Source organism: Helicoverpa armigera, chromosome 23, assembly GCF_030705265.1.
Source record: "Helicoverpa armigera isolate CAAS_96S chromosome 23, ASM3070526v1, whole genome shotgun sequence".
NCBI lineage: Eukaryota > Metazoa > Arthropoda > Insecta > Lepidoptera > Noctuidae > Helicoverpa > Helicoverpa armigera.
The window spans coordinates 5,329,627-5,349,168 of NC_087142.1; the positions used below are offsets into that span (position 1 = coordinate 5,329,627).

A 19,542-nucleotide genomic window follows, 5' to 3' on the forward strand; every position below is an offset into this window, starting at 1 on the left:
ATCAGGGATGTCGCCGACTGATAAAACTGATTACTTCTATCCTTGACGAAAGAAAATACAAAAATTATACCACATTGCATCTAAAACATAAGAGGAAAGATGAGCAGATATATAGATCTACTAACGATGTATTACAAATTGCATCGGCTCTTAGGTATAAGGCAAAAAGACGGTAGGAAGGTACGTAAAAAACGTAGCAAACTCTTCGTAACAAATGTAGCCTATTTAGTAGTCATAATTACTTGAGTGAATATTTCATTGTACCTATATTTTGAATATCATAATCACGCTTTATGTGTATTTAAATAACTAACGCAACACCAAGGGATATACCTAACTAAAATGTCATTCTTAAAAATGGAGAATTAAATTAAAATCATGGTTAAAAAATAGGAAATTATCATTAACGTGAAAACTTTTGCAAAGACTTTTGTTGCAGAACTCTGTTCGTGGTAGCACAGATGGCAGCACTTGAAGGTAACGTTCTGTGGCGATCCAGAATAACTAATTGGAACCACTGTGCAGAAAGCGGTGTTCGTTACTAAACAGAGATGGAGCCACTTGGTCTGCTTTTAATCAGAATTTTATGCATAGAAATTAAATATGTACGATGGTCTCAAAATGCTCTTTCAAGCTCATAATTACTCTTTTATTACGTTATAATCACCTTTTTAACCTCTTGAATGCCGCTAATTAGAGAAAAATATAAAATCCATTGTGTCTCGCGTAGATCTGCTCGTATAAGGGGTTAACAATAACTTATTGCACAATTTTAAGTTATGACGGATACACTAAGTAAATAATCTATGTTGTAGGTATATGTATTGATATCATGTGAAATCCGATAAATAAATAGCAAATAAAAATACTAACGCAATTTTATAACTTTTATTATAAAATTAAATTATACTTACATACTTTATCATATTGTAATAGGATTAAGCAAAATATAAAATCTATAATAATTTTAATATAAAATAAATTTTATAATACCTAGGCGTATAATAGTATACGTAATATACTTAAGAAAGATCACACTGACTAGATTGCCACACCCCTCGTCTGTTTTCAATATTTTGTTTAGAACTTAATAGTGATTATAACTGATTATTATAACAATTAAACTTCATTATAATTATAAGGCCTATGTTCAGCAGTGGACGTCCTATGGCTGAGATGATGATGATGATGATGATAATTATAAGTTACCATTTTATAATTTTTTTTTATCTCCTCATGTATTCTTAAATACATAAACATAATTTTAGAAATTATATTTTGCTCTTGACATAATCGTAGGATTCATTTTTGCGTATGTACGTGTCATAGATACATTGATACCGACATGAAGTTAGTACGTGCGAAGTAAAATCGTTATACAACCAGTAACATCACTATAGTTCTTAACAATAATTTTTTGTTAATCACAATACAAAAAACGTTTATTTTTTGGGAACTTCGGAAATGCCAACATCGTTATGAAAATACGAATCATCATTTTTTAAGTAAGTTAGTACTCATAACTTCGTTAATCCGTTCCAAAACAAAATATATAATCATCATTAAAATAAATATATAAATTATATAGGAGTTAGTAGGGACTACGAATTAATTTGCAAGGTAAATATGTAATAAATATCGAATATATATAAATAAAAGCAAAATAAATGTATACATAATAAATAAATATATAAAAGGAAATTAGTCACGAGAAACATGCATTCATAATTTAAGAAATGTAAGTTAAATATAAATAGGTTTGGTAACTTATTAAAATAATTATTACTTATTAATAAGTACATATTAGAATACCTACTTATGCCTATTTTATTATAAGTATTATGCCAACACTATATTTTTAACATTATTCCGCTATTTCTAAGAATAATTTATTAATTACATCTACAAATTCTTTGGTAAGCTAGCTGTGTCCGTGAGCATTAGTAAAATTCCGAAATAAAAGCATTATTATTATTATTTCGGTTCGCCGTTATTATTCGATTTATATACACAAAGTATATTTCTCGTTTATATTAATTATTATATAATATACAATTACTTATAATTCTGTACTTCTTCATTATTTTCAAAAATATGCAGAGTACATCGCGCTTTTATGTTTAATAATAAACCATTTATAAATCCGAACGCTAATTTTATTGTACAATTTATTCTAAAACATAACGATTATAGGAAAGTTAGTTTTTGGTTATATAAAAAGGAAACCTTATTTATACTCAAATAATATTTTAGTACGTGAATTACATATTAATTTAGATTTATCAAATATGTAGAAAGTTATTAAATAACTATTCTATGTATACAATGTTTACAACACTATACATTTTGTAATACATACAATTATAATCTAACTATACTCGCGTGGATTGCCTTATTATTTTTTTATTACTTTGACTTACAACAAATATATTATAAATTAATTAATAAAATATATATATTTACATATAATAATGATTATAAATCGGTGAATCCGTGATGTTTTTCGATCACTTGTATGTTGTCCAGATCCTCGGTGCCTGTTATAATCTGTAAAACCCGGAACGCCTTCGATTGTCTCGGGGGGCCCTCTTGCGTGAATTTGTGGTAGTATACACTGAAATTATTTAATTTATATAGTTAATATATGTGTCATAATTATTTTATATATTGGTGTTATGCGTTTTAGGATATAGCATGATTTATTAAGTGATTAAGATCTTCAAAATAATGTTGTTTTATACATTGTTATTTTTTATAGCTGTAAAGTTTTTCAAGAATAATTTTAAAAATTCTTAGCATAAAGATACATGAATCATTTTACTTGAAAATTTGAGATGTATGCTTGTAATAGTTTTTTTTTTTTTTTCATAATTAGTTTGAAGTAATGAGTTTGTGAAACTTGTTGTGACGAGATTAAACGACAAAATCAAAAAAAAATTACAAACAAAATACAAAGTTATGATCAAAAGCGCAAAATGTACACGAATAGCAGCTATACCTAACATTTTGGATAACGAGCCATGACCTGATACCGATGGAACATTAAAGGTCGTGAGGAACCTGAATAGCCAATTAATTACGGCACAGCGTTAGCAAAGAATGATTCGATTAGTGGAAAAATAAAATTAGAACGTGTTGGAAGAGCGCTAAATATAAAGCAAGCGAAACTCTGAGTCATTGAGAAGCGGTGCAGTAAAAACTGTTTACTTTGAACCGTCGCTCCCTTAATACCGCCCACCGAAGCTGAAATGAGGATACACAGTTGTAATGTGATATTTATTCCAAAAATTACGTGAAAACCCTTTCGTTGAAGCGTTCAATTTAATGGCAGTGACTTAATTGGGTGCTGAGTGCAGTAATACCACCATTTAATTGATAGTTTGTATTGTAAAATTGGGTGTGAATTGAAAAAGATTTACCATTTAATTGTCCTACTATAAATTTTCTTTCTTACCTTTTGTTCGCCCCTCCATTTCCACCCTCAATCTGAATCGGGATTATCCTCGTCTTTGGTTGACTGTCTTGGAAAGTCCTATTCAAGGTCGGCAGGTCAGGTTGCTGGTTAGAGTCTTCTAACCTCACCAGCTGAGGTGACAACACTCTCATGATACGTTGAGTTGGTGGCGAGAACGGCGCACGAGCTTCAGGATTCTGATTCATACCAATTGTAATCCTCAGGCCAGGCTGTGGGTGACCTCCTTGCCTTGAATCTCTAGTTTCTGTTGTGGAAACTTCCATTTGGATAGGAATGACCCTTGCTCCTGGAGATCCCGGACCATTGTCTCTAGGTAAGCTTTTACGGTTTTCTGAAGGACGAGTCGACCATGATGGCTGTACAGGCTGTTGGTATTTAGGAGGGCTGATGACTTCGCGTGCTCCTCTCTGCATTTCGTTACTCTTCCTCACCCATTCAGGTTCTTGGTTCGTTTCACGAGGTGGTGTGTTCAGCTCCCGTGTAAGGCTTTTCCTACCTTCTAACGGTCTCTGAACCCAGGTAGGTGGGGGAGTCTTGGTCTTTTCCTTCTGGGTTTTCACCCATGGAGGAATAGATTTTGGACTGTCGGGACAGAAGTATACGGGCTCCTCATTTACATACACAACTTCTTTTTGTGGAGCGTTATTGTATTCAGGTTGCTGGTTTTGTTTCCTGGGTGTCACAGGAATGGACATCGTCGATTGGTAACGTGGTTGCTCCTGTTGTTGGGGCTTGGGTGGTGACGAAGGTGCTTCATGAGTTCTCCATGGTGCAGAATGGTTTTGATTCTCTTGCACGCGGTTGTTATTGGAGTCCTGGGAATTAACCCATGGAGGAACATATTGCTGCTGTTGTTGTTGTTTATTTTCTTGTTTCCACGGAGGAACGTAAGAATTTTCATTATTTACTGCTGTATTATTGTTTTGGTTAACTTTCCATGGTGGAACGTACTGTTCTTGGTTTGAGTTGGTATTATTATAAATTGGTTGCTGATTCTCTTGCTCCCTAGGATGTCTGTTTAGAGTCGCTGACCTCCAAGGTGCAGCGTTAGGCTCTGTAGGAGGACTGGGCTTGGTATTGTTGTACATTACATTATTGTTCTGTGCATCAGCATTTCTCTGTCCAACCCTGGGTAAGGTATGGAATACAGGACCGGAGTTGGTTGGTGGGCTTTGGTGTTGTTGATTTTGGGAATACTGATTGTTAGGTGAATACTGCTGGTTGTTGGGGGAGTATTGCTGGACATTGGGTGAAAATGGTCCACGGTTCGAATGTGCAGATTGTGGGCTGTTGTTGGCAGGAGAGTCCCGTTTCTCTGGTTGTCGCCAGTTGTTGTTGGGACTCGGTGAGTACGGGGAGCTGTTTGAAGAAGGCATGCCCGCGAATGGCTGAGGACTCTTGTTGAATTGAGAGTCCTGCCGTTGCAAAATTTCCCTCGTTGGTGGTGACCCTTGTGGGGAAGCAGAATGCTGGTGTGCATACTGAGCTTCAGGCTTGTAAATAGGGCTTTCAGGGTTACGCTGATTGCCGTACGGGGAACGTTGGAAATTATTCTGTGAGGGTGGCGTGTAAGTTTGAGGTTGTTGCTGAGTGAATGACGTAGGCGGCATTTTCACCGTCAAGGGACTGGGGACTTTCTCTACATACTTAGGCGTATTTCCTATTTTCTGAAGCTCTGCCTTCTCAGCCTCCCAGTGGTAAGGACTGTTCGTTTTTCGTAACATTCCAATGGGGTTTTCTGGGATAACAATTTCGGGTCGTTCACCGGGTACAATGGGTTTCGGGGATTTTGAGTTCGGAGCTTGGATAACTATTGGTGGTGGGGGAGGGGGAGGGACTGGCATTTTCATGGGTGGTGGTGGTGGAGGAGCTGGCCCTCCTTGTGGGTGATAACCGCCATTCATAGGCTGTTGACCGTATTGCTGTTCCTGTTCTTCTAAAGACCTCTGTCTTGCCATTCTTCGCGCCATGCTTGGAGTTCGTATTTGTGACAAGTCAAGACCGCCTGGTGTGTATGTGAAGGGCTTCTTGTCTTTCGTCATCATGGCATTTTGAATACATGCTGGTGGCTCGACGTTGCCCATTGGCTGAAAATTACAAGTGAATAACGTTATTGTAAACATTAAATATTTTTTGTATCGAAAAAAAATATTTTGTGACACCTAGGTATGCAAAGTCATACTGTTTAATAATGTGAGCCATTTAATCTATGATGTAAAAAATCTTAAAACTTACGTTGACTTGAGTTCTTCCGAAGTTGGGAATTCTGCCGATGTGTCCAGCGGCTGGGCCGTACCTGGAAACCAGCCAACATTCGCGTTATTTTTACTTGGACTGACATCGTGGACACTTGCTTACTGCCCGCGGAGGGCGCTGCTGTGACCTATTCCACATTCAAGCCAGTTATCCGGAAACCGTTGAACCATTATCAAAATAGAATACTTTTATTAATCGTGGTATTCGTGTGCCCATTGCTTATTCTGATTTGGAACAGAATGCAAGATGTATTTGAAGAAACTCAGTGGTTTAGCGTTGTGTCTACACTCGTAAATGTCGACATTCGTTTCGGTATTCGAAACAATAATACAACGGTTATTTAAGTCGACTATTTCTCGTGTAATATTTATGTCAATCGTTACTTCTAAATGCCAACCTTCAGCGAAATCCCTGCGGTAAACGAGAACGTTTTACGTGAATTTAAATCGGAAAATGTTCTTACCCGTTTTCAGCCATTTTCTTTGATTTCTGATGCAGTCAACAGTCCATACAAACACGATTGGCGCTCGTTCCTGTGAAATGAGATCACGCCTTGTAAATGTGTAAACACATGTTTTTCGGAAAGCTCGCTTCATGATCTACACCATACGCTCGGTTTGGCCAAGGTCGGCAGTTAGGTGAAAGTCTATTTGTGGAAACTGGAGCAGCTATGCTCGCTGCAGTTTCGGGAGCCTCTTGCATCTTCAATATTTGGTTTATAACGCTCATAAATTATACACATTTTAAATAGTTCGTGATGATTAATTGTATTTTGGGCATGGGAACGCCAAGAATACTCGTATTACTGTGCTTATTTTTAACGAAAAGTTTAGCTCGCTTTTTAAATAGCTGCAAGGCAATATTTGACGAACTTTTTATCGGTTTTTCCTACTAATGCAGACAGATTCATCTAAATCTAAATATCATAGACTGTCGGGCAGAACAAATGCTTTATAATTGCATTCTTCTCGAAGAGCTTAAAATATAGGTGCTCTCACCAGCCAAACATTCAGTCACATTGTCAGAAAATATTTACGTCCACAGCACAAAGTCATTAGTCACAGTCCAGGACTTAAGTCCATAAAGTATTGATGCCAGACATGGCATGTAATGCTAATAGAATTTTGGCACTCTTACTATAATTATAGTGCATGGCTTCCCGCCAAAATTATATTTAGGAACTAACTGCGCCTTCCCATTCCTATGTGTAATAATCTTCTTAGTTCTTTTGAGTAGGTGAATTCGAACTATACAGTTTAAAAAATTAAGTTAAACATGGTAATATTTTCGAATTTCGTCATTTGTTTATGGGCGATAGCAGCCATCTTCTTTTACGTAATGACTCAAGAGTTTATCGTTTAGCTAATTATAGTCGTATACCGTTTTATCTATAAGTTTTATGTATTTAAAATATATTAAAGGCTATTTATAATATAATTATAATATATATTTCTGGCATTATTTTGAGTTATGACACAACGTGACAGAAAGTGGGTGTGAAACAAGAAAAGATGGCTTTGTGACGGCCATAAATATGTCCGTGTTATTATTTTCGAGGAACAGTTGACATACATACAGAACAAATAATAATAGAACAATAATAATTACTGACGCTAAATCTATACATATAATAAATCTGTAGAAAAGTAATTTTTGTATCAATCAATTTCTTCAATTCAGTTTCTTCAATGGAAGAAATTGGCAAAAAAAATAGCCAGCATGTTAAAGGATAACTAACAGAACCCATTTCCATCATTTTTGACATTTTTGTCTGTTTGTCTGTTTGTCTGTTTGTCTGTTTATCTGTTTGTTCGTTCGGGATTCACGTAAAATCTACGAATTCAATGCAGACAATGCTTATATACAAAAATTCTACGTAACTTGGGGTATTACTTAGTTTTTGTTTCATCGAAATCGATTCACTCTATCAAAAGATATGATTAATTTTGTGAATTCAAGATGTAAAATATTACGACACGCAATCTGTTTGTCAAAACTGTACATTTGAATGTTGTACTTATATTAGTTGATCGGCCTATTATTAACCTTTACACAGAAAATCACACCTTCATAAGTAACTTCGGAAGAAAATAAAAATGAAAATTGTGTTTAGCCAAGGTTAAAGTAGCTCCATCTGTGGTAATCTGTGTTAAATAAAATACATAAAATTTGTCAAAGGAGCGAGGTGGTAAAAGACAAAAAATTACCATACATTCTTTATAGAGGATTATTATTTCATTAACAGATGGAGTTGTGTATTTTCCGTAATTCACCATATTTTAACACGTAGTGTAATTTTTCGATAGACATTTCAATAGTGTTTGTCAGTTTGCCGTGCCACATCAAAATCCAATTATAATTATTACCTTGATGAAAGGAAAATAATAGTTCTCAGCCAAATTTAAAACGGTGCCATCTAAATTATTTTTTGAATATTATGTCAAAAATGATGACTTTAGTATAACAATTAATTATCATTTAAAGTTACAGATGGAGTTTATATCAGGATTTTTTCATAAACATAGTTTAGCTTCTCTTCCACTAATGTGGTGGCCTTAAAACAAATTACTTTGAGTGAATAGTATTAAGTAGACCTTCATTATTTTTTCTGATGCAAAGTATGTAAACTTAATCCTAGAAGAAAGGAGGATCTGTCTCTCGCAAGTGCTGCTAAGCGTGAGGTAGGTAGGTAATGTAGGATTCTGTAGCTTTAAGAACAAGCCCAGATACAAAGTGCAGATAAGAAATGGGAGCTTTCTCGATTTAATACCATACACAAGTAAAATGCTTTATGCGTCTGAAAACGTACAAATTGCGCGTCGCATACCAGAGACATGCTTACTTTCAACTTCTGATCGCAAATACACTGGTCACGATTACGAACAGTCTCAGTAAGACCCGAGCCAAGTCTAAAAAAACACCTTTTATATAAAACTACGTTTGATGTCATTCAATCACAAAGACAGAATTGTTTTCTGTTGCAAATCCTATCCACCTGTATCCTATCCTAATCCAGCATGCATTGCAGGTGTGCATTGCACAAAAACCAATGGTATCCTATTCGAGAAGTCAAAAGAGTCGGCCTGCCAACGTCAGCTTCTGCGCTAAGCAAGTGTTCTTAATAGTACCATCAGAATTACATTCATCGTTGAATGAGGTGAATAAATTTTCAGAAACCACAATAACAGTAGGAGCCAAAGCATATGATCGCTTCATAGAGCTCTGATTGGCCCCAGTTGACCAAGTCAGGTCTGATTTGTTCGTTCATCAGATCTTTGAAAGTTTTTCGGTGGACTTTTTTTACTTACTGTCGTCCTGTTTACGTGTGACACAAAATATGGTATATAAACGCAAGAGCGAAATTTTCCTGGTGTGCGGTAGTGACGCCCAGTATACAACACTTCTGTTTCTTTTGATTTGCTGGCTCCACCAAGAAATGACAAATTGAGAGCGTACATTTTGAAAATCTTGGCAAAACTGCAGGTTTCAAGTACGAACACATGAAGTGGACTCTCACAGATACGTACATTTTGCCTATTCGTGAACTAATGCAAACATTTCGGTGGAGTCCCGGCTTAGGCCTCCCCCACATTAGGCGTGCGCGATCCTCGGGCGTGTGAGTAGCGCGGGCGTCGCGAGCACGCTGCATGAACGTCGCGTTTTGCTGCCCTGCGGCATTTACCTACAGCGAGGTCGCGGCGCGCACGCGCCGCTCTCCTTGACGTTTAACTGCTAAGGCGTTTAGCGGGTGGCGGGGATAGCAGGCGAAGGGCTAAGAACGCAACTCGAGCGCCGCGTCGCTTGCACTCTTTACACATGCCGCAGGGCAGCAAAACGCGACGTTCATGCAGCGTGCTCGCGACGCCCGCGCTACTCACACGCCCGAGGATCGCGCACGCCTAATGTGGGGTCAGCCTTACCATAGTGAGTAAGTGTACAGAAAATCCCCGTCATACAAGTGTTTCTCCCCAGTAGTGAAACTATCCTACCCTATGCGCCTGCTGATGATGATGACTCATTTTATCATCCATCCGGCTATTCCCCAACTATGTTGGTGTTGGCTTCCAGTCACCGAATCTGTTTGAGTACCAATATTTTGCTTGGAGCGACTACCTATCTACCTATCTTCAATCCAGTCAACTACACAAGCCGATATCCATGGTAAGACTGACAGACTTTCTGGCTTCTGATTAGTCGCAGCAGCTGCAGAAAATGTACAAATGACAGCTTTGTCAGACTCAAAGCATATCATCATCATCAGCCTATCGCAGTCCACTGCTGGACATAGGCCTCTCTAAGTGCACGCCACTGAGATCAAAGCATATAGACATAGATTATAACTGTTTCCTGTGAAAATTACTTACGCACCATACGTAATAATTTTCCAAATTGGCTGACTAGATCCAGAGATATTCACAACGTCACAAACTTTACTTCTTTTGTTTAGATAAATGGTCACATCCACAACACAACCTTGATCAATGAATCTATGCGACTGCTAAGTGCTAATCCTAATTATACTGTCACGTGAAAGAATGCACCTACGGGAGAAGTAGTATTTTGACTATTCTATATTGCCCACGCAGACGAAGTTGCGGGCAACAGCTAGTTACTGAATAATAACCAAAAAATATTCTTACTTAATTTATAATTTTAAATATAAGTTATAAGAACTTATAGGTATAATTTATATTATAGAAGTTATATTTCGATGAATTTTTACTTATAACTGGATACTTCAAGTTCCATTATCTTAATCTTAATCATGGTGAATTCCTATTTGTAATACTCTGTTAACTACTAAAGTTCTAACCTAACCATATAGTTACATAACAACCAACCATAATAACCATATAGTTTTTATTTGATAGTTATAGTTCTGTATAAATTCTGGTTCTTCCAACCTGACAGACAGACATGATCAGGTCAACAAAACACATAGGCTGTCTTTTGTTTTTGACGTTCGAAAAGTGCTGATTTAACAGCCTGATTTGAATAAACGTTTTTGAGTTTGAGTTTACATACCTACGCCGATTATAGCGGATAAAAAAGGCTTTTCATATGAAGGAAAATCACAATTCCATATTTTCAGTAACGAAACCCAAGCTATCTATCTGTATTACTGATTACAGTACTATAGGACAGATCTCTTTCATCTGAAGTACTCGTAGTTCGCACTATGCACTGTTATGAAACGTTATGATAACGGCGGCGCGGGCTATTGTTAGACAAGGGCGTGCAACTGGGCCGTGCGCCTGCGCAGGTGAGAGAGAGCTTTCGCACTGGACTGTGAAGACGACCTTGCGGGGAAATATGGAGATTTTACTTGTGGAAAATTTGCATTAAGGAAGTATTGTCAGACAGTTTTAATATGAAAGTAGTATAGCAGTCTATGTATTAATGCTACAAAAAAATTAACCCTTGTGGGCTCAGTTATCTTGTTATGCCTGATTAATGCTTAATTCCTTGTGCACCTCGGTAGCTACGATTAATACTTAGAACTAACTTATATATATCTATGACAATATGTTTTTTTTGATTCCCTGATATTTTAATAAGCAGAAGCCTATACTTAATATTGAGGATCGATGAAAAGTTTTAAATACCTGTACCTGTAAATATAACATCCAACGTATTGTTCCCAATTCGTATTCATATCAATCACAAACCGTCAGTCAACAGGTTAATTTGGTAACTGTAATGAGTGAAGATGAACGGTTAAGAATGTCACTGATAGCCAACTGTTAAAACGACATCAATTAATATAGTAACTGAAATCTATTTTGAGATTAACTTTTATTCCACGTACTTAAATACAATATCTGTTACAGTTTTACCGCACAAATAACATCAAACCCGTTTAAATAATTCATAGATTTCATGAAAATATCTAAAGGGAAATAGTCATAAAACTTTTTCCAATGTATGTAGGTACTCTCTCATAAACCTTTAACATTAATCTTTTGTTTTCCAAACATCATGTAAGATTTGATTAATTTACAGCCAGTTTCTTCATCAAAAGCAAAAGCCAAAAAGTAAAAGCCAAAGTAATGTCATAAAGTAAAAGTAACGGTCAAATTCGTTTTTTCAAGGCTAAAGTAACTAATAGAAAAAACGACTTTATGACATTACTTTGGCTTTTACTTTTGATGAAGAAACTGGCTGCTAAAAATGAAATGTCAATCTATTGATTTGACCTGCCATTGTTTTCATGGCTGAAACATGTTCGTGCTAGGTAGTCACTAATCTTGAAAAAAATATCTTACAGATCTTACATAATTATGATTGATTATGAATCTTGAAAATTATGGGGTTTCCAGTCCAAATAAGAAATGTCGCTTATCCACAGAGAAGTAATTTAGGTTTGGAAATTTAAAGGGGCTATGACCCTTGAATTGGTTCCAGTTTTTCTTCTCAAGGTAAGTAGTTAGCTAGAAAATAAAGCCTTATCACGTTTCAAATATGTTTAACATGGAAAAATATTGATTTTAACCAATTTGCAAAATAAATAATTTCATTTATTTATCTTTAAACTCTATTTATATCTCATGCTATTTAGAATTCATCAAATTAATCATCAAATAATGGTCATCTTCTTTGGTTATAAATAAATCTTGCTCAACAATTATTATTCTTTATTATTCACGATGCCTGTGTTTGTAAACAAGCCCACGAAAAAAACATTTATTCAAAGTCTATTTTTTCAAAATATGTACCTTGTTTTTCAGTGAATCTTGGCACATAATATTTCATACGACAATATTTGAACTCACAAAATACAAAACTTCCAAGCTAAAATTAACTCGTAAATGCATTGAAAATAAAGCTGTTATATTTTAAATAGTACCTATTGTTTTTAAAGAGGTGTTACCATAATTGTTTCAACTTTGATATCAAAACAAAAATGTTTCTACAAGAAAATAAAACCGACTCTAATATACCAAAAACCTACATAACTACCTTCAATAATAACCTAAGTCTGGACAAATACTAAGCTGAAAGCTGCACCAATATCAGTTTTGCTAAACAAACCTCCATTTTAGAAGGAGCTCAAGCCTCTTTTCAAAAAAAAACTTTTAAAAATCGGTTAAAAGGCAGAACGAGTTATGTCTTTCACAAAATAAAAACTAACAAATTATTCTTACCGCGAGAAACAAACGTATATCTTATTACAACAGGAAATAACGCAATATATAACATGCGGTCTGGCAACACTGCTGAAACTTCAGGTGTTACAGTTATTACCGGCGCAAAATGGCCGACTTATTAATTACACGCACCTGTGCCAAGCTGTGGACAGATTTAAAGAGAAAGGTTTAACTTATGAACTCATTTATTGTGAGAGCGAAATAATTTCTATACTTAAATGCTTTCAGGACCTCATCATCATCATCATCATCTCAGCCATAGGACGTCCACTGCTGAACAAAGGCCTACCCCTTTGATCTCCACAGATACCTGTTGGAGACGACCTGCATCCAGCGTAAGGACTTAGTCGTAAGAAAATGTAAGCTTTTAACCTAATCGAATTTCTTTTAAATATAACAGAATCAACTAGCTATACTAATGTTATAAAGCCGAAAAGTTTGTTCCCTTGAACACCTTGATTTCAGGAACCACTATGGCGATTAGGAAAATTCTTTCAGTGTTAGATAGCACATATAACGAGTAAGGCTATAGGCTACCTTTAAACCTGTTGCAGGAAATGGTTCCCTCCATACTTGGGTGGAATTGTGTAGAGCAGATAGTTACATACATACATAATATAAAGGGAAGCTGATGTTTACGTCTGTTTGCCCGTGGGTGAGTCTAAATCTGCGCAAGAGTGACGGAGCTTACGTGACGAAGCCATGTGTCATTATACAAGTCTGTATTTATAATGTAGCTGTCATGACCTGAGGTATTTCAAAGGCAAAATGTTTTTGAAATTTTAGTTGTTATTGTGGTGGTAAAATTACTCTAAAATGCAGTTTACCTAAAGTGTAAAAGAGTGTTAAAAACTGATCAAGGGGTCTATTCGTATTATATTGATATCCAAAATTAGAGAAATGTGACACAATTGTTGTTTCCGAAAATACGTAAGTGTGGTTAGGACCCTATAGAATCATGTATGAGTCATGAATCACTATCGCCTTAACGTAAATATTGTCAACGATAACAAATGCTCCCTCTAATAGGTAATAGTTGATAAGAGATTATTACCCACAATAAAAATAAATATGCACCTACATTAGGAAAGGTTTTTGATACAATAAAACTTTTATGTACATATTTGTCTATTCCAGTCTCATTAGGGATTGCTAATTATGTGGTTATTTCAATTAGCTTTTTAGTAAAGAAAATACAAAAACAATATCCTTATAATGTTAAAGTTCCACATTCAAGAGTAACGGTACTCTATAACTAAGACTTCGCTACCCACTAGTCGGTCTGTCACCACAAGGTTGTATCATATAAAACGTGATAGTTGAACAGTTGTTTATAACTAAAACAACAAATTCTGAAAACTAGAGTAGAAAAGCTGGTGGTTGTACCTCGAATTTAAGCAAGCAAAGTACCAATGCTTAATGCTCCACATACGCTATGCTTTTCTTCAGAAGTGGTACAATAAATTACCCGATGATGAAGCAGAGAATTGGCGATATCTACAAATATTATGTACTTTTAACTCATAAGGACTACTCCTTGACATACGTAACTGACGTCAGGTCTTTGTTTGAATGATGTTTCAACCTGCATTACTCACGGAGCTTACGCTCGCGTACAGCTATTTATTATACACCGGTAGAAGGTCAGCTTTGCACTTATTGCTACTACAATATAGATACAACTAGCTCTTCCCCGTGGCTTCACCCAGGTTTTGGGAATACCATTTCCCGCAACCAGGTGAAAAAGCTTAGGTATGTGTGCTTTGTCGGGCTCTACAATATCTATGTAGGAACCAAACATTAATTTATTTAATGCTTTTTGCACTAATCAAGTACAACTGTAGACTTAACGCCCTAAGCTAATTCTACCGTTCTGCCTTTGGATGATAAAGAAATAGCAGTGGCAGGTTTAACACTTTATTGTGATAATTAATAAGAGGAATGTTTAAATCGTATCAGTACATTTAGAGTGAAAGCCCGACCGATAGGTAGAGTTGCTTTCGCAATTATAATATTAGTAAAGATTGCAAAGGATAAATAATAGCTTGCCGTCACTAGGCAACAGATAAACAATTAACAGAGCAAATACTTCATGAACCCTGATAGAAAGTTTATGGTTATTGGCTCAGAAGCTTAGAAAAACAACAGAGAAGCAAACATGCTACTTTAAGCCCAAAAATCCGTAAGGTACCTAGGGTTGATTCGGGATTTCCAGTTGAAGAAGTAATGGCCAAAAGAATGTCCTACTCAAACTAAACAAAATCGGGTCTATTCATCTGTTTTGAATGCAAATTAATCCATTAATCCATCTTAAGTCGTGGTATTATCATAATCAATACCTATGTACGTATATCAACAATCCGATATGCTGATGACTAAGCTTAAACCCTAGGCTGTCAGTTATCAGATGACAAACTAAAATATAACAAGGCAATATATCAATACCGATTTTAGTTAAAATATTAAGAACACCGAAAAACTCCGACGGACCGAACGACCGAATTGAAATTCTTTTAAAACAAATGATAAAGTTAAGTTATTGTACTATTTTAAAAACAACCCCACAAAATAAAACAAGAAATATTTGTTTGTTCTTTATGATGTATCTAGGTAATTATTACCTATAAGTTGTAAACGAGTATCAAACGCGTACGCAGCCATCAAAGTACTATTCCCATAACTCAAACATTTTATATGTAGCACACATCATTTTGGTACTTCTGCAAAAGCATTAACTAATACTGACGTAGACATCTAAATCGCGTGTCTACGAGATGTATTTATAATTTTTATTGGCCAGTATAAATAGAAGACTAATATTGAATCGAAAAATTTAATTTTAACACTTTAATCCTCAGTAACATTACACAGGGTTACATAAAACTGTCTAAAGGATTACTGATTGAGTATATCAAAAGAGATTATTGGTTGAATCAAAATACTCTTGAAGAGTTATAACTGCCTAAAAATTCGCTCTTATCAGACAAAGCACAAAAGCTCTCTAATCGTGGAACTGAAATTAAAATTGTCACAATATTTTTGCTATCTACTGATCGATGCAAATATAATCTATGGGATTATGTGTGGTGTATATTAGATTAAAGTTAAAGATAAATGTTTCGGCATCACGAGCAAAACTTTTTTCATGTGAGCTTTTTTTAATTAAAACTTTCAACTGTTTTATTTAAAGTGAGGTGTAGATCATTAGCGAATTCCGAATATTATACAAATAAGTTTTTAAATGAAAGCTAGAAATATATTTAAAGAATTGAAAAATAAAGACGACTCACCAAAAAACTGTATTTCGATAAAAAAAAATTCCAAGAATTCCAAACTCCGACAGCACAGCACAAATTTTATCCAAAAAGGCTTGAATTCTTCAATTAGGCTATTAATATATTTTTTTAATCTTAATAGGGTTGTAACAGGATAGTGTTTCGTAAACACGGCACACGAGTGGGACAGTTCGTTCGTTCGGATATGATGCCGGCCGCGCGGCCAGTATAGAACGCCGCCCGCGCGATCCGAGCGCTCGCTAATAGTGGTGGAAGAAGCGAGGTATCGATATCGGTATTTAATTCACGTTACATTTATTTAAGTAAAAGATAAAGATATTGAATCACTGCACGTTCTATATTTTTCCGATGGAAAAATGTGTATCTAGATAAATCAAGTTTGAATAACCTATGTTTAACTTTCAACACTTCACAATACAACTTAAATTGTTTCTGTTAATGTGAACACTGCAAGTGAGAATTACTTAATGATATTGCAGATGGGCTGCCGTAAAATGTGGGATACTGCCCCACTCCAAATACTTTATTGTTACCAACTGAGCGAGGCGAGTTAACAGGAATGAATAGCAGCGGAGATTCCTGTTCACACTTGCTTTATTCTTGGAAAATGCACGATAATAACTATGATCAGTAACGTGGTGATTTCTGACTTTGTAAACAGTATCGCTTTTACTTTAAAAACTGAGTACTGGAATAGGGTAGTTTCCTAAAAAATAATAATTAGTCCGTCTTGTAGATTGTCCAAAATTAAGCGATACGTATTTTTTCTTTTTTAAATTGGATCAGAACTTGTTAAGATATAGCGTGTTAAAGTTGAGTGTGACGTCACAAGTTGCTACAATTTTCAGGACACTGTGACGTAAAAGGCCCCCACTCCTAATTTTTGAAGCGTATTATCTTTGTCATTTTATGTTTAATTAAAAAAAGAAAAAATACGTATCCAATATTTTTTGATTATCTAAAAAGCGGACTAAATATTATTTCATTATTTCGATCCTGGAAACTACCCTATTGAATTCGTCTAGCTTCATTGTGTGTTAATAGGTAGGTACATTTTAAAACATGTGTGCACAATTGTGTAATGTTATAAACGACCGCGTTTAACTACTTAAATATTAAATTATCCCGAGTAGTCTAAATCCATCCACCAGCATAATTTAGTGTATATTTCGATTAGTTTAATTTTATCGATATTTTTTCACGTTGATGCCCATCACGCGCACCGCGAAAAGTTTCATATCTGATGCCATACCCTGCAGACTCACTTCAGCCGCGTCCCGCGCACTTACAATGTTTTGCAAAGCTAGATTATAATTAGTCTACTTACTCATGTGATTTTATTCATCACTTTTCTATATGTAACCGTTAGGAGGATATTTTAACGTAGGTATGATTTAAGACTACCTACTACATACACAGCTTCAATGCATGTGATCGTTTTGTCTGGGTACTTACACGTCATTTGAGAAATTGTTAAGTTTTCACCAATCTCATTCATCTCATTACCTTAAAAAAACTCTAGTTTCATCATAATCATCAGACTTGTTATTGTCCCACTGTGGTCACATAAGCCTCTTTTCAAACATAGACTGAATCACTCCGCTTACTAAGTGCGGATTAGCGATTTCAGACTTTCAGGTCCAGGTTTTCCTTTACCTTTACAAAATCGATGAACCTTAACATTACTATAATAGCATCAGCAATAGATGTCTGAAGCATATTGCAAAAAAGTTCCACCATTTATCATAAAATCTGTATAATATAAATGAAGAACTAAATCAAAATACTGACGTAATCAACAGAACATGAACTATCAATTACGAATGACTTCGAGGAAGGTCTGTCAGATCTAAATCTTGCGTTGTATCACCAGATACAAGCTTCGAGTATGTGCTAAGTGCAATTCATTGAAAATCATGTGTTTCAGAATTAATTGCGTCTAACAGTTGATGGGGGAAATCATCATAATCCTATTAGACTTTGGTTCCTCTGGTGATTCCTTCGAAAACTGTTCCTTGATCTCAATTAATGGCGGAAGATAATGTGACCTGAAAACCGACCCTAAGATGGCATTTTACTCCTGTTCCGATTATAAAATCTTAACTAAGGATCAGTTTCTTGATTTTCTTGATCCACAAGCGCGGTTGAAAAAAATAGGCCACATAAAAATCCGATGACTTAATGTCGTCTGAAACCTGTGTCTGAAACGAGTCATTTAGTTTGTACCTAAACTGTAATTTTATTTTGTATCCTATCTAGCACACAAAAACATGTTTCCAAAACATTGACTCATCTCACATTTGAACTCCTAAAGCTCAATTAATAAAACATCAACTTATTGGCGATGTTACCGGATCGGAAATGCCGTGTGCCAATCTCAAAGTGACCTGATGAATCATACGCAAACCAGTATCGATCTATTCGCGGTCCGCAAGGTTCAGACAGCAAGGACGAGGGTATGACATGAACCAAAATAACTGGGTGGATTTCAAGGTTGGACTTTAAGAATTTCAAGATTTAGCATCTAGCTAGTGATGAACCTTTTCACTGATGTGCAAAGGCATTGTTTACAAAAGTGGCGCGGGATCTCCCCTTCGTAAGGCGGATTTTTAGGCCCAGCTTTCGTCCTGACGTAGGTAACATACAGCCTCTATAAATGAAAGGAAATGGCTACAATATTTCCACCTTCTTAGCTTCTGACTATGTTCTATAATCGAGATGTTTCTGGCTTTGACGATTATGTTTTCGTTGGAACGAAAAGGCTGCAATTGGCTTAACACTGGTCTTAGTCAGGCCCACGATCAGTGGCGGATCTACCATAGTGAGCTACGTAAGCATGCCCATAACCTTAATTTACCTACTTGTGACGTCGCGCAGTCCCTTATGTAATTATTGACTTCCCAATGTTTTCTCTTTTGTGGCCCCTAGGTACCTATGCCCTATGTACTTTCTTACATATACTGTCTAAAGTCGTGTCTAAAGTCTGCATTTTTGTCATTATTGTATTTTACTTATTATAAAACAAACTCCTCCACCGCGACTGTCAGTCCTATTCGTGATAAACTGAAAAACTACCTAAAGAATTAACATGCACTTTTCATCATAAAGAGTCTTGCGAGTTAAGTAGGGTTCACCTACTTTCGACTACATTGCCTGCTGAAACGGTTAGAAATACTCCATTTTCTATGGAATAAGTTCTTATTGTAGAATCTACAGTACGTTAGGTACTGATATCCGATCTTATTGTATCAAATAGATCCAAGTGTTATAATAGTTTAAATTAACAAAAACCTCAATGCGATGAAAACGTTCGGGAAGCTTTGAAATAACTCGGTCGTAAAGAGAAAAACTTGTAAACAGGGTCGAC

At 35.7% G+C, this 19,542-nt stretch overlaps 2 protein-coding genes across 3 annotated transcripts in view; both read right to left on the bottom strand.

Moving 5' to 3' along the window:
• Positions 1-19,542, bottom strand: part of LOC110380730 (uncharacterized) — a 222,030-nt gene that overhangs the window by 161,372 nt on the left and 41,116 nt on the right. The window lies entirely within an intron of this gene.
• LOC110383004 (uncharacterized) lies at positions 875-16,415 on the bottom strand. Of its 2 annotated transcripts, XM_021343707.3 has the most exons (6): positions 16,170-16,413; positions 6,195-6,264; positions 5,711-5,771; positions 3,455-5,562; positions 3,208-3,243; positions 2,411-2,614 (listed from the first exon to the last, which is right to left on the bottom strand). In XM_021343707.3, the coding sequence occupies exons 2-5, from the start codon at positions 6,206-6,208 to the stop codon at positions 3,225-3,227; spliced, it is 2,202 nt and encodes a 733-aa protein (XP_021199382.3). In that variant the 5' UTR covers positions 6,209-6,264; positions 16,170-16,413; the 3' UTR covers positions 2,411-2,614; positions 3,208-3,224. The 2 variants fall into 2 exon arrangements, with proteins under 2 accessions (XP_021199381.3, XP_021199382.3); XM_021343706.3 differs by lacking the exon at positions 3,208-3,243 and having other exon boundaries at positions 875-2,614; positions 16,170-16,415.

Bases quoted from the DNA above. Each gene is read 5' to 3' on its own strand.
- LOC110383004 (XM_021343706.3), bottom strand. The intron at 5,563-5,710 runs GTAAGTTTTAAG...TGTAATTTTCAG, and splicing joins TCGGAAGAACTCAAGTCAAC to CCAATGGGCAACGTCGAGCC. The intron at 2,615-3,454 runs GTAAGAAAGAAA...AAATAATTTCAG, and splicing joins AATGGAGGGGCGAACAAAAG to TGTATACTACCACAAATTCA.